Source organism: Acomys minous (assembly GCF_964271855.1).
Source record: "Acomys minous genome assembly, chromosome: 12".
NCBI classification, from domain to species: domain Eukaryota; kingdom Metazoa; phylum Chordata; class Mammalia; order Rodentia; family Muridae; genus Acomys; species Acomys minous.
This window is the reverse complement of record NC_140493.1, coordinates 21477615-21492573: the sequence shown is the minus strand read 5'-3', so window position 1 is coordinate 21492573 and position 14959 is coordinate 21477615. Positions and strand designations below refer to the sequence as shown.

At 41.4% G+C, this 14959-nt stretch overlaps 1 protein-coding gene across 9 annotated transcripts in view; it reads left to right on the top strand.

Moving 5' to 3' along the window:
* Positions 1 to 14959, top strand: part of TNRC6B (trinucleotide repeat containing adaptor 6B) — a 243235-nt gene that overhangs the window by 159191 nt on the left and 69085 nt on the right. For 7 of the 9 annotated variants that reach the window (XM_084748324.1, XM_084748323.1, XM_084748330.1 and 4 more), the window contains 2 exons: positions 3531 to 3618; positions 9758 to 9779. In XM_084748324.1, the coding sequence (XP_084604450.1) occupies positions 3531 to 3618; positions 9758 to 9779 (110 nt within the window). Of the gene's footprint in view, positions 1 to 3530; positions 3642 to 9757; positions 9780 to 11803; positions 11861 to 14959 lie in introns of those variants that run through there. The other 2 variants (XM_084748328.1, XM_084748329.1) reach the window with 2 other exon arrangements.

Sequence of the window (14959 nt, the reverse complement as noted above, 5' to 3'; positions counted from 1 at the left end):
TCTAGCATTACCTATGGTGATCCTGTGTCATCCCAGATAGTCAGATCCTCTCCAGACTATCCTTAAGGACTTCCTGCTCTACGGCCAGCAGTCTGTTTTCATATTAAACCTTCCTGGCCCTAGCCCCTGAGTTAGCATTTTGGTTTTCTTCCCAAATAACTCTGGTTCTTTTAGTAAAGAATGGTATTTAAAAGCTGCAACTCTGCGGGCTAAGTAGGCTCATTACTATTTGAGTAGTCCTTGCTTTGTGGCCTCATAGTTAGAGATGTGGAGGTGGAATAGGTAGGTGCACAGGCCAACAGTTCTGTGTCTATGCTGTGTCTGTGTTTATTGATAACCAGTTTAGATTCAGCTCTGAATGTTTGGGTTTTTAACTCCCTTTGCATTTTTGTAGCTTTTTTTTTTTAAGCTTGAGACACCTGGCTGCTATTGTCTTACTGCCCTTTTTCCCTGCACCCTTCTGTCTGCAGGTGCTTTCCCATTGTCACCACAGTGGACATCCTTACTCTGCTTGGGCTCCAAGTCAGCACAGCGATCTTTTAGAGCTCTCCAAATTATATCTTATTGCAGCCTAGATAGGAAACACTTGAATTAAGAGGCAGGCAAGTTCCACACTGTTTGGTTCAAGCAAGTCAGTGGCAGACTTTTAAGTACAGTTTGGCAAGGTAAATTTTTCTCTAAGAAAATGAAAGGTAAGAGATGACTTAAATTCTACCAAGATGTTGTTTAAAAACGAAGCATAAAGGAAAAGAAAAAAATCAGGGAGAAAGCAAAGCTTGTCTCCTAGAAAGCTTTGAAAAATATTTGCTTTGGAAATAAATGTCTTTCTAGTGAGCATGAATTTTATTTTCTTTCCCTTAATTACCTGTTCATAGGAAAAGAATTTGAAAAAGATTAGTTGTTTTTTGAGAATGTATCTGATTAAAAATGTATGTTTTTTTTTTAGTGGAGCATTTTGAATATAAATTTAATTTTAGACTTAGGAGAAAAATGACAGCCTGCTTTTTCAAAGCACCAAATACTTAAACAGGAGATATCCAGACTTTAGAGCTGCTTTTTCTGTAACCAGTTTCAGTATAAAATCTGGGAGCCGAGTTATAGGGACAAGAATTTTCTCCTTCTGCTTGACAAAAGGAAGCACATCACCCCTAAAGCCATCTCTAATGGGGATTGTACCCAATCTCTTTACATGGTCAACATTGGACCTGTGGGCGCTCAAGAAGAGTTAGCCTTTTACTGTCTTTTCACATGAAAGCTACATTTGAAGTTTGAGTTTTGCATATAAAGCTTTTGCCTGTTTATGCCCAGGAGTATCATAGAAAGTCTGATATTTGTGTCTGTGGATTCAGTGACAGTTTAACAGAAGAGCAAATAACTTTTTTGTTTGTTGTTTTGTTTTAATATTGGGGCTTGGGTTTTTGGTTTGGTTTGGTTTGGGCTGTTGTGTTCTTGGTGTTTTAACAGAATGTTACTATGTAGCCAGGGCTAGCTTGTAACTCAACAGTGCTGGTTCTGCTTCCCAAAGCATCCCACATGCAAGGCTGCTCACTGCCATGCCTGGTGTAGAAAATTCTTGTTACTTATATTTTGGGGTTTTGTTTGGTTGTTGGTTGGTTGGTTTGGTTTTTTGTTTTTTGAGACGGAGTTTCTCTGTGTAACAGCCATGGCTGTCCTGGACTCACTTTGTAGACCAGCTGGCCCTGAATTGACAAAGATCAGCCTGCCTCTGTCTCCCAAGTGCTGGGATTAAAGGTGTGCACCACCACCACTGGCCTTGATTACCTATTTATGATGAGTGCCCACTTTAGTTCTCCCTCTCTGTCTCCTTTGTGTAGGCTGAGTGTGTTTGACTAGACATGCCTTCTTCCCCAGACTTGTCCTTCTGGAACCATTTTTGTGGGTTTTGCCATTTGCCAACCTGTTAGTTCCTTAATTGTCTCTTTAATCTTTTTTATCTTGGTCATATTCTAGATGATGTCTGTGAAGCCATGAGCTAATGCTTTATTACCTAAAATCCTAACTGCCATAGGTTGTGTCTTTTCCCTGCCCTGGGGAACTAGGAGCTGGGCCTCTGAATGCTTCCCATTCTAAGGCTCGGTAAGCTGGGCCTTGTTTCCTCGTGGGAACCCTCTAGATGAGGTCATACTCTTGGTGAGTTGGCCTTGTTTCTCAGTAGATATGTAGAACAAAAGTTATTGAGATTAGAATAAATGTTACGTTTTGGAGTTACTTTGTATTTGTAATAGAAATTGTATAATTTTAAGGTTCAGCACAATTCCTCAACTGGAGGTCTATTAGTGTTTATTGGTTTTATGCTAGTAAGTGGAGCAGATCAATTGACTTAATCTGTATTTATAGAAAGTAGATGCAACTGTGAACTCGACCAACAGAGAACACTTTGGTTTCTAGGACTCTGAGTGCACTCCCTTGGTTGGAGAGATGGCTAGCCAAGCGTAGTGCTTGCTGTGCAAGCATGAGGACCTGCAGTTGATCCCCAGCTGTTGGTTGTTATTGTTTTAAGTCCAAGCAGTGGGACACACCTGTAAACACAGCTCTAGGGCAGAGGGTTAGGGATCAGGGGCAGGTAGATCCCTGGGGCTTGCCAGCCACTCTGTTTACTAGAAACACTGAGTTCTAGGTTCAGTTTAAAAAAAAAAATCAGGTGGAGGAGAAGAATTGCTCAGTGGTTAAGAGCACTTGCTGCTCTTTCAGAGGGCCCAAGTCAATTCCTAGCACTCACACGATGGCTCACAGCCATCTGGAACTCCTGTTTTAAAGACGCAGTGCAATGCCCTCTTCTGGCTTCCTCAGGCACCAGGCACACAAAAACAGGCAAGACACCCATACCCCTAAAATAAAATGAAAGTTTAAAAAAAGGAAAAAGGTGCAGTGATGGAAGAAGAAACACAAGGTCCACCTCTGACTTACATATGCACACACATGTAGTAAATATGTACAGCATGGTATTAGTAAGTATATTTGAAAAATATAGAAGTTTATATGTTCATTATTCCAAAGAGATGGGCAGGCACCTAAATTATGATAAAAATATCTAAGCCACAACTGAATTAACATATCTGTATTACTTGTTTTAAATATTACTAGAATCCAACTATAATTTTATTCAAAACCTGTTACTAGCCGGGCATGGTGGCGCACACCTGTACTCCTAGCACTCTGGAGGCAGAGGCAGGCAGATTTCTTTGAGTTTGAGGCCAGTCTGGTCTACAACGCAAGTCCAGGGCAGCTAAGGCTACACAGAGAAACCCTGTCTTGAAAAACAAACAAAAAAAGAATTCCATTAACCCTGGGAGTATGTGTATACAGTGTAGAAATGCTTCCAGGCAGGCATCTCTGAACCCAAGCCTGATATAACACACATTATGGAAAGGGATGGCAAGCCACAATGTGGAAATATCTAAAGGTCATGAATTTTATGTATGCTTTTGGTATAAGTAAGGTATTAGTACTGTGAAGTGGGGTGTGACTATACGTAAATAACCTTTCTGGTGTGCTACTTCTTTTTACAGAGAGAAGGAGCAAGAAAGGGAAGAACAGTTAATGGAAGACAAGAAAAGGAAGAAAGAGGATAAAAAGAAAAAAGAAGCCACCCAGAAGGTAAATTGAGCACTTGGGTTTATGTATTTGCTGGCCATCCATAAGTGACTGTGTTACTTGAATACCTGACATTGTAATGCTGCCTGGGACATTAGTTTATTTGAAAGTTTGAAAATTTGAAAGTAGAAAAACGTTTGTGGCTTATACATACAGTAGATGATAAATAGTGTAACAGATTATTGTATGAAAACATTAGTAAACAATATTAAGAAAGTATTAACTTGTGCTGTGTTTCACTATCTGAATCACAATTTACCGTCCATCTTCTCTCCCAAGTTTATAGACAATTTTTTAAAAATTTGCTCAATTATGCCCATTTGGTTTTTGGTGGTGGTGGTTTGGTTTGGGTTTTTTTGCCTACCCATGGGAAAGTTTGCTTTTTAATTATCGCATCAGTAAACTGCCCTCAGACAGGTTCTAGTAGGCAAAGCATGGAGTCACATGTCTGTAGTCCCACCGCTTGGGAGGCAGGCAGATACTCAGTTTGAGGTTATCCCACGTTACATAGCTAGTTCTAGACCAGCTTGAGCTGCATAGTATGACCCTGTCTCAAATATGATTAAACAAATGGTATCTTGCATATTGCCCTAGGGATAGAACATTGCAGTTTTGAGGAATGTGCTTGGAGGGGAAAAGAGATACTAAATGAAAAGACGGAGCTGACAGCTGTCAGGTTCCGGTTAAAATGTTTGCCTGATAGAGATACTGCAAACAGAGAGTAGTTAGGATGCCCGACAGCACAGCCCTTTGCCTCAGAGCATTGTTTCTTCCCACCACACAGGCCTCGCCCCTGCCGGGCCAGGCTTCTTTTCCCTGCTCCACCATTAGTAACGTGTAACTTGGGCTCTGACTCTGGAGGGTTGCTGTGTTGCTTCTCCTGGAGACAAGATTTGCTCACCAGATCTTGTATGGTTTACATGGAGATTTGGGAAGCAGGGCCTCATTGCAAGTCAATTAGCTTGAGGATCTTGCTGTGGTACTGGTTTTAAAGCTAAATTCATGGAGGTATAAACTGTTAGGGGTTCAAAAAGAACTGTTCACACAGAACAGTAAAGGCCGTCAGACCTAACATGAAGCAGAAGGGCCACACCACAGATTTCCCCCAACATTACTGAATATGCATGCCCTATAGTTTCATTATTTGAAGTAATATTTAAATAGGTCATTTGTAAGGGCCAGCATTTGAAAAATCTTGGAAATGCTTTCTGAATTGGGCTGCAGATTACCCTGCTATGTTAAATGTATGCAAGTAATTTATTCTTTATGACCTAATTAAAAGGCACAGTCAGTTGTTATTTAGTGCTGTATCCGACTGCTGTATGATTTTAAAATTTGTCGGCTTTGAAAGGTGTTTCTGTCACATTGATAGTGGTGCATCTTTTATCGTGTCTTCATGTCGTCAGAGTACTTGCTTCCAAACACAGCCTACCAGAAGTGCCTACAATTATTAAATAAAGAGTATAAATCGAAAACAGATGATGAGCCTGTTGTGCTCATGTACACCTGCAATCCCACCATTTGGGAGGTGGAGGCAGAATAACAGGAAATTCAAGGTGTTCTTCAGCTGTGTAATGAATCCTGTGCCAAGTGGGCTACATAAAACGTTCTCACAGATGGGGGAGAGAGATGGGCCTTTGGTCCTTCACCTTCCCTGCAGTGAGGCTGAGAGACGTGCATGTTGGCCTTGTTGCCCTGTAGCCTTTGAGCTCCTGACCTATGCCTTGCTAATACCCCCACCCCAAAATCTCAAGTGAACTGAGAGAGAACTTTTCCCTTCAGCCACTCACATATGCCATCTACTAAATTGGAACACAGGTTTCACCGTCTATAGGAATGAGGTTAATAGGGGTCTCCAAGGGTCTTGCTTGGGCAGGGGTTACTGACTAGATGACAAGTAGAGAGTGATTGTTTTAGACAATATATATCCCATCTTTGTTCTTAACATAGACAACTGCTTGTTGTATTAAAAATACTAATGTCACTAGGGAGGCAATGGAAGGTAGATCTCTGTGAGTTCAAGGACAACCAGGGATACACACAAAGAAACCCTGACTCAGTAATTAATACACACACACACACACACACACACACATCACACATACCCATATATCTCAATGTATATTTATATATCAATATAATGTAAATATATGTTTGTATTTTTATATAACATTGGCATGTTAATGTCTCAAATCAAATGTGTATATTCTACAAGTAAAAAATTTATTTGAAATAAAGGAGAATGTGCCTACATTAGAGAGTAAATTGGGATTATTTATGCAAAGTATGTAGTTTATACATCTAGACCTGTATGTGCGACTCTCCTATGAAGACTGAGTAAGAAGTAATGACAAAGAGGACAGTAACCTTATATTTTTAAGGGATTAATTATGACTAATAAAAAATTCAGTCATTTTTGTTGGGCATGAAGATTCCTGTCTATAGCCCAATTCTTGGCAAGAGGATTCAAAGTTCAGGTCAGCCAGGGATACAGGGGGACTGGTGGGCGGGGTGGGGGGAGGGGAGAAGAAGAACAGGAAGAGGAAGAAGAGGGGCAGGGAGGGAGGGAGAGAGAAGAAAGGAGAGAGACATACTTTTTCAGAAACATTCTAGACCAGCTAACAAAGTCTAGGCTGATACAGGCTGGCACTTTGTCTTGGATATTTTGTTATGCAAAGCCACTCTATAATTTTAGAATTAAATTTCAATTTAGCAAAATTAAGGAAGAAGCACAAAGCTTTCCCTGTGATTGTCTTAATGGCCCCAGCATTATTGTAAAGACAGCTAGAAAGCATTCAATATGCTCTGGTGGAAAGGATTTTAGAGACTGTACCAGAAGTTTTGTTCTGTGGCCATTAGTCAGCTTCCATGGCTTTATTGTTTTCCTTATTTTCTAACCACCTCTTAATGTCTGTCTTCCCCTTTAAACTGGATATAAATTTCTTGAAGTTATAGTTATACTGTATGAACAGCATCCATGTGTCTGGTACCCAGTAGTTGCTCGGAGTGTTTGTTTAGTAAGTGAATTATCAAGAATGAATGATGGGCCGGATGTGGTGGCGCACACCTTTAATCCCAGCACTTGGGAGGCAGAGGCAGGCAGATCTCTGAGTTCAAGGCCAACCTGGTCTACAAAGCAAGTCCAGGACAACCAGGGCTATACAGAGAAACCCTGTCTTTTTTTTTTTTTTTTTTTTTTTTTTTTTACTTATTTAATTTTAATTTATGTGTGTTGGTGTGAGGGTGTCAGATCTTGGAATTACAAAAAGTTGTGAGCTGCCATGTGGGTACTGGGAATTGAACCCGGGTCCTTTGGACGAGCAGGCAGTGCTCTTAACTACTGAGCCATCTCTCCCGCCCCCAAGAAACTCTGTCTTGTAAAACAAAACAAACTAAAAAAAAAGAATGAATGGTGGTGGGTGGGTTGAGTTGGTAGAAGAGTGTTCTGGGTTCAGTCCTTAGCACTGGATCCAGAAAAGAATGAATGATGCCAGTGTAATTTTATTAAAACATTGACTTTCATTTAGGGCTAAAATTAAATTTCTTCCACACAGAAATTAAACATAAGCTCCTTTCCACTGTGTTCAGTGGCAGTTTGCTCTTTCCAGAACCATCCCTGAGTAAACCATGTTAAATTCCCATTCACGAGAGAGGTGTAAAGAAGGACCCCATTCATTCATTAGGCTGACACTGCAAAAGGAGCATTGTGTAATGTTGGCAGGACATAGGCTCTAACTGTCCAGCTTTACACCGTCTGAGAACTGGCTGTTTTAACAGCACCCACATTATGAGACATATTCAGCATGATTTAGACTTATTGCTTACAACTGGGGAAAGCATTGACTTCTGTACAACTGCTCTTTAAAATGGCATTCCAAGAAATAGTTACAATGGAATAAAACCTAAATTGCCATCAGGAATTGGTATATAGAGCAAACCCATTCGTTCTTGGATAATTGGGGATTATAGAAAATGTACAAGGGTGTTTCACTAGAATTGAGCTCTGTAGCAATTAGTAGTAGGGAGCAGGTTCATTTTAAGACACTTCCGCAGATTACAGCAGAGTACAGTTAGCCTGCCCTTTAATGCAGAGACGTACGAAGCACTCTAGCGAATCCCAAGAATAGATGGTTTAGGTCACATTCAGAGTCTGGGTGTGCTAGGATGTGTTTTGAGGGCTGGTCAGCTACAGGATGTACCCTCCAAAGGCCACCATGCTTTCACAAACTACAGTAATCCAGAATGATTACTAGTCACAAATGTCTTTTTTAAAAGGTTGTGGCGTACATTTTTTAATTAGTTAACTGTTCATTTAATAACATTTTGGGTTTTTTTTTCCCTTTCTTTCTTTGTTTTTGTGTTTTCCAGACAGGGTTTCTTTGTGTAGTCTTGGCTGTCCTGGACTCAAGTTGTAGACCAGACTGGCTTCAAACTCACAGCGATCAACCGACCTCTGCCTCCCTGAGAGCTGGGATTACCAGCATGCACCACCATGCCTGGCTCCATTTAATTAAATTTTGGTTAACATATTGAAAGTATGTAAAACTGTGCCTAAATAAAAATACACTTACCTTTATATGAGCTTATCATCCACCATATTTTCTAAATATATTTTTATTGCTTTAGAGAATTTGATACATAAAGCACAATAAATATTTTGACTATACTTACTCTTCCCATACTCTTCCCATTCCTCCTCCAACCCCTCCCAGATCTACCCCACCACTACTACCTCCCAATAGCTGCTTCTCCATTGAATGCCGTTTGTGCTGCTCATATTGTCAAGGGTGTGGGATTGTTTACTACTAAGCCCAGTAAAGATGTTCCACAGGCCTCACCCTTAAAGAAAGCCTCTCAGCCTCAGATGCCAGCAGCTGTGTATAGGTCCTCTGCTCAGGGTGGGGTCTCAGGACACCTCAGTCCTCCACGCTGGATTGCTAACTGGGTTGATTTTGTGCAGGTCTTTTCTATTTGCAGTGAATTCATGAGTGCATTGCTTCTGTCAGGTCTGGAACTGTTTTGGTCCTCATGTCTTTTAGCTCTTACCGTCTTTCTGCCCCTCTTCCTCTGTGGTCCCTTGGTATTGGGGGCTTTGCATTTTTAATAACTCATCTTACACAGTCAGTGTAAATATGCTTTAGCAGACTGACAGTTTGGAAACGTGGGTCAGAATTTCTTATGATCTTAACAATGTAGTGCATCCAAGGCTAGGATTCTGGCTTACTGCTTTGGGATGTTTTTCTTTTTTGGTGGATGATGATGATGATGATGATGATGATGATGATGATGATGATGATTTTTACAGGAAGTATATGATGAGGGTCCCTGTGTTGTTGCTGTGCTCCCCCACCCCAAGCACTATTAGAAGCAATTTCCTTCTCGCTTCTAAAGATTTCCAATCCCATCCCCAAAGCCCTTTACTTTATTTAGCCACCCATCCTTTTAGGGCTTTTCATAGAATCTTCCTTACTACCTGAAGAAGAATTTTTAAGAAAGCACTCATAAAACTTTATTCAAATTTTGTACAATTCAGTCTTACTGTTCTGCTTTATGGTATAACTTTGATGACAGCAGATATCAATTGACCATTGGCATGGCTGTCTGATTTTACCCTTAATAAAAACCCTCCCAGGAGAGATGATTGTGTCTCTACCAGACAGATGGATAACTGAGATCACACAGGCTTGGCTTCAGATCTTTGCAACCAAAATTCCTGGTTTCACAATGAACCCTTCAGGCCTTTTAGGTTTGAGCTCTAAAGTATTTGAGTTCATACTCAGTGGGGAATCTTTTAGTATTAATGGCAAATTTAGTTTCTTGACACAGCTGTTTGATTTTCTAAAATTAGAGCAATCAAAATGGCTAACAATAGTCCCAATACAGGGCCTATATCATTTAGTCAATGGAATATTTTTTTGTTTTTGTTTTTGTTTTTGCTTTTTTAAATTTAAATTTCCTCCTAACCCTGAGTTGTGTGAGTGTGGCTAAACATCTCTAGAAAGATGTCCAAATTGACTCTCAGCTCTTTTGGATTTCAGCTAAGCCCAGGGTACTGTGTATAATAAAATTAAAATGGTCTTACAATACAGTAATGAATTAAAATGCAAATTTTATTCACTTCTGTCTGTTATTTATTTTGCAGGTCACGGAACAAAAAACCAAAGGTAAGGTTTTCATCCTCTTTTTGTGTTTAGATTTCACAGTGCCGGTGACGCAGCCTGCAAGAAGAGTGTGGGCACACAGTGATTAAGGTGGGCTGTTTGCAGAGCATAATGACAAGCCGAAGGAGCTCAAGTCATGTTTCTAGTTGGCCTTACACTTTTAGGAAGAAAAAGAGTAAATGCTTTGTTTTAAAAGTGTGTGAATCATGATTTTGAACTGAACTCTTGCAGAACTTTTAGTAGGACATGACAGACTACCCCCTCCTAGTTTCAGATGGGAGCTACAGAGAGCACTGCCCATGGTGCTCGGTCACATCCAGAGTATTCACGGTCTCCTGAACCAGAGCCCGAGGCTGTGCTTTTTAAAAGATGCCAGGTTACCTCCACTTTAAAAACTTACATGTTGCAAACAGAGTCAAGTGACTCTTAGGTCACTCTCAGTCTAATAGTCTGTCCTTTTCTGTGGTTCTTTTCTCCTTTCTGGTTCTAGCTTTGTAGCGTTATTTGGGTTAGCAGGCCCTAGAGTAGGGGATGGGAGTTTCTTGAGCTGGTGCTTATTTTTGAGCACTTAAACTTTGTGGTTCTCAGTTAAGGGTACACCAAGTTGTCAGAATACAGAAGCCCAGGCTGGAGCGCCTATAGATGCACATGCAGTGTCCATGAGGCCCATGAGATGAACAACATTGCCCTGGATTTCAAAAGAAAAAAAATCAGATAAGGATAATAGAGATTTGGACTTGATGTGAGTCCCTTTAAAGATCAGATGGTTTGGATTGTTTGGTTTGATCTGGTTGGTTTGAATACTGACAGGCTACGGTGTGTCATTCAGTGATGGAAAGTCAGTGAAGGTGGTAAGTCTTCATGGATGCTTTGTCTAAGATAGCTTTCTCAGGAAACATAATTATGAAAAGTAAATTCTCAAGTAATTACAAATTAATGTATTGTATTTCTAATCAAAGGCATTTAAAAAAAAGACTGTGTCCTGTGACTTTGTAGTGATTTAAAAAGTAAGCTGTAAGAAACTGTTGTTATAATTATCTTAATTGATGGGAGGATAGTGTTCTCCCCTTGTCCAATTCAGCCAGTTCCCAACCCATAAGTAGGCTTTCTTTTAGAAAAATTCCTCAAACATGCATTTTTTTTCTAAGCTTATTTATACTGTGCGAATGGACGTGAGAAACTAACTCTTTATAGGACTTTTGTGTCTGAGAGAGAGACAGAAATCTCACTGTATAGCTATAGTTAATCTGAACCTCATGGTGTTGACGAAGCTGCCCTTGACTTTGCAGTAACCCTCTTGCCTCTGCCTTCTGAGGACTGGGATTACAGGCATGTACTGCTGGCTAATTAAAGGACTTTTGGGGTGGACTTCAAATGAGAAAATTGGTGTTTTCTTGACAAGCCAGGCTTGAGTTCCTAAGCCTGGCCACTTGGGCCAGCATCTGCCTCTGTTCTGTATGATCAGTGGTGTCTCCATCAGCAAACAAAGTTTATTAGGCATTCTCTCAGAAATTAATGCCAGGTCTGTCCTCACGCAGATTGTTCTTTCTTCTGCCAAATTCTTAAAAAATGAAGCTTTGCTTCCTGCGCACTTCTGTCTGCTTGGGTCTTTTTCATGCCTACACTGTAGATGAAGTGCACTTCCTGTCTCCTCACTCTCCCTCACCGAAGATCAAGTCAGATAGTCCTAAAGGAGCTGAGGGCCTAGCTCGGGTTTCCAAGGGATTTAGTTGTTAGAACCAGGGAGAAGACAAGACACAATGAAAAAGCACACACACACACACACACACACACACACACACACACACACACACAACACACACACACACACAATTTTTTTTCTTTAAAGATGTGTCAGATTCACCAGACTTGACAGGTTTATTCTGTTTCATGGTCAAGTCTTTGTTGGACACTCTCCACCTCATACGTCTCCCTGAGCTGACATTTCTGGTTCCTGTTCCTCTCCCCAACAATAGTTATCCTCCTTAAGCGATCTCCCCTTAACTGTGAATCTACTCTTTCCCCAGCCGAGAAAAAAGAAAAGACTGTGTTGGTGCCATGTCTTGGGTTGTACAAGGACTGAAGTAAGATTTTTCTGTGTTTCAGAAAAGCAGTATCCTTTCTCTTCCACATTAGAAACAGTGCGGGGAGAATTCCAGAGAGGAGAGTAGGACAAGGATTTCAGTTACAAGTTCTCTGAGGACATGGAGGCTGGCCGTCCTACTGCTCAGCTGAAGGGAAGAAAAAGCACTTAAGCAAAAGTTTACATTCTCTTTTGTGGATTTTAGACAGAAGCAAAACAGTTCCCAAAATCCTGCAATAGATCAGATTTAACTAGGTGAAATTTAACAGGGAAAGGGTAAGGCTGGAGTTAAAAGCCCAATTACACAAACTACCTAATGGCAGAATTAGCCTTGTTAAAGGATGCTATAGGGTGATGGTTGTCTTAATGAGAGCTGTTAGTGTGGAATGAGTTGCTGGGTTTCTAAAAGCTAACAACCTTTAGCTGCTAAAAAGTATCCAGGGTGGGGATTGCAGGTCTGTAGCAGACATCAGAATGGAAGGGGAAACTTCTGTGGACTCTTTACAGCTTGAGTCATGCCCACCAAAGACAGGCTTAAATATATGGAGCTGTGTAGCTCCTGTGTCTTCCTAACGGGGCACTTGATGTAGGGCTCTGGTGACTAGAATTGAACATGTCCACTGTAAATATCTGCTTTGTATTTTTTTTTTCCAGTGAGGTTTATTTTTGACCCCAGAAGTACCAAGGCTGAGTCAAAAAGGGAAAACTTCCAGCACAATGGACCAGTTCAGAGCCCCATAGCCCATTGGTGCACATCTGAGGGAGAGCATTTCCTGTCAGTATATCTGGGATTGTGCATCGTTTTACTAGATTGGCTTCTGAATTTATTCCGAGAAGCATGTTATAGTGAGTGCATGAATATGGTCAGATAATTTTAACTGTCTGCAGGCCCCCACACTGAGAGGTACTTCTGCGTTTAGTAGGTGGGAGTATTTGGTTGGAAGTGGACCTAGGGCTGGCAAGATGAAACAGTGCCATTCAAGCCTAATGACCAGGGTTTGATCCCTAGGTCCATGGTGGAGAGAGAAAACAAACTCTCAGAAGAAGTTGTCCTCTGACCTCTGCACATGTTTTGTGGCATGTACACACCTGTATTACCTCCCACACATCAGTACTTTGCACATATAAATAAATAGGAAGCTAGAGAAGAAACTAGCTGTCTCTAAGATATGATAAAACGGGCACTCTGACGAGGGAACGAGAATGGACAGCGCTTGGGTGCAATAGTGGTGGCGAAGAGGAAGGAAGGAGAGTTCATCTCTGTGCCTGGGGAATGGCTTGTGTTCCGGCTGAGGACAGACTGAGTCCTAAACACCTAGGCTGGAGCACAAGTTTGGCGATGACTTCACTATGCTAGGAGCACAGGGCAGGGGAGTTTGAGGGGAAGGGGAAGAATAAGAGAGACCTAAGTTGGAGATAATGGTTTGACCAACAATTATAGTGATAATTAACACCTCTGTTCTCAAGTAACTCACTGTGAGAAGTAGGCAGGGCCCTCCTGTTTGTTATAGGTAGATGGAAACCAATGACTACTGCAAGTTGCCCTCCAGCTGCCACACTCACACAGTGGTGGCCTGTATGTGCCCACACATATACGCTAATAAATAAATGTAATTTTAAAAAAACTTAGATGTAAACTCAGTGCTAGGCGTGGTAACTAAGGCGAGAAGGTGGTCTGAGTAAAACTGCAGAATAAAGCCCTGAGGGAGAGAGAGAGACAGAGAGGGAGAGGGAGAGAAGAGAGAGAGAGAGAGAGAGAGAGAGAGAGAGAGAGAGAGAGAGAGGAGAGAGAGAGGAGAGAGAGAGAACATGTACGTGCATTTGGCACTAATGGCCAAACTAGCTACTATTTTGGAATTGTAATCAAAAAGATGTTTAAAAGCAGGGGCTGTTGCTGGTCCTAGAAGCCAGATCTAACCTGCTACTTTATTTGTGTTGTTGCTGCTATTTGTTTGGGATAGTTTTTTGAGACAGGGTTTTTCTCTGTGTACCCTGACTGTCCTGGAATTCTCTATGTAGACCAGACTGGCCTCCAACTCACAGATCCGCCTGCCTCTGCCTATGCTTGGATTAAAGGCGTGCACCACCGTCGCCCAGCTCTCCTACTTATTTTTATACTGCCTTTGAGCAAAAAGAGTTCTTTATATTTTTTCAATTGTTTCAAAGAATAGTATCTGTGAGAGTATAAAATTCCCATTTCACTGTCCTTGAACAAGGTCTTGCTGAAGCACAGCCACTTTCTTTTTTTTTTTTTTTTTTTTTTTTTTTGGTTTTTCGAGACAGAGTCTCTCTGTGTAGCCTTGGCTGTCCTGGACTCACTTTGTGGACCAGGCTGGCCTCGAACTCACAGCGATCCGCCTGCCTCTGCCTCCCAAGTGCTGGGATTAAAGGCGTGCGCCACCACGCCCGGCCCGAAGCACAGCCACTTTCAATGTCTGCTTTCACCTTTCTAGTAAACAACTGACTTGTTGAAGCCAAAACTTTATGCCCAATGAGAGATAAACATATACTGGGTTGTGGTTTTTGGTTTTTGGTTTTTTTTTTTTAATGATTTTTTGTTTTGGTTTGGTTTTTTTGTTTTGTTTTGTTTGTTTTTTGTTTGTTTTTTTTTTGGTTTTTTTTTGGTTTTGTTTTGTTTTTCGAGACAGGGTTTCTCTGTGTAGCCTTGGCTTCCTGGACTTGATTTGTAGACCACGCTGGCCGCGAACTCTCAGTGATCTACCTGCCTCTGCCTCTCAAGTGCTGGGATTAAAGGTGTGCGCCACCACTCCCAGCTATTTCATTTTTATGTGCATTGGTGTTTTGCCTGCATGCATATCTGTGTGAGGGTGTCAGATCCCTGGAACTGGAGTTATACACAATTGTGAGCTGCCATGTGGGTGCTGGGAGAACCATGATCTTCTGGAAGAGCTGCCAGTGCTCTTAACTGCTGAGCCATCTCTCCAGCCCCTAAACATCTACTGTTTAACCCTTGCTCCACAGTATGGAGGACCCCAGAGGAAAATGAGGAAGAATTGAAGATCTAGCCAGAGTAAATCTCAGAAGAACCAGTAGTCAGGAGCTGCAGGCATGACAAGTGCCAGGTGCCCTCTAGGCTGGC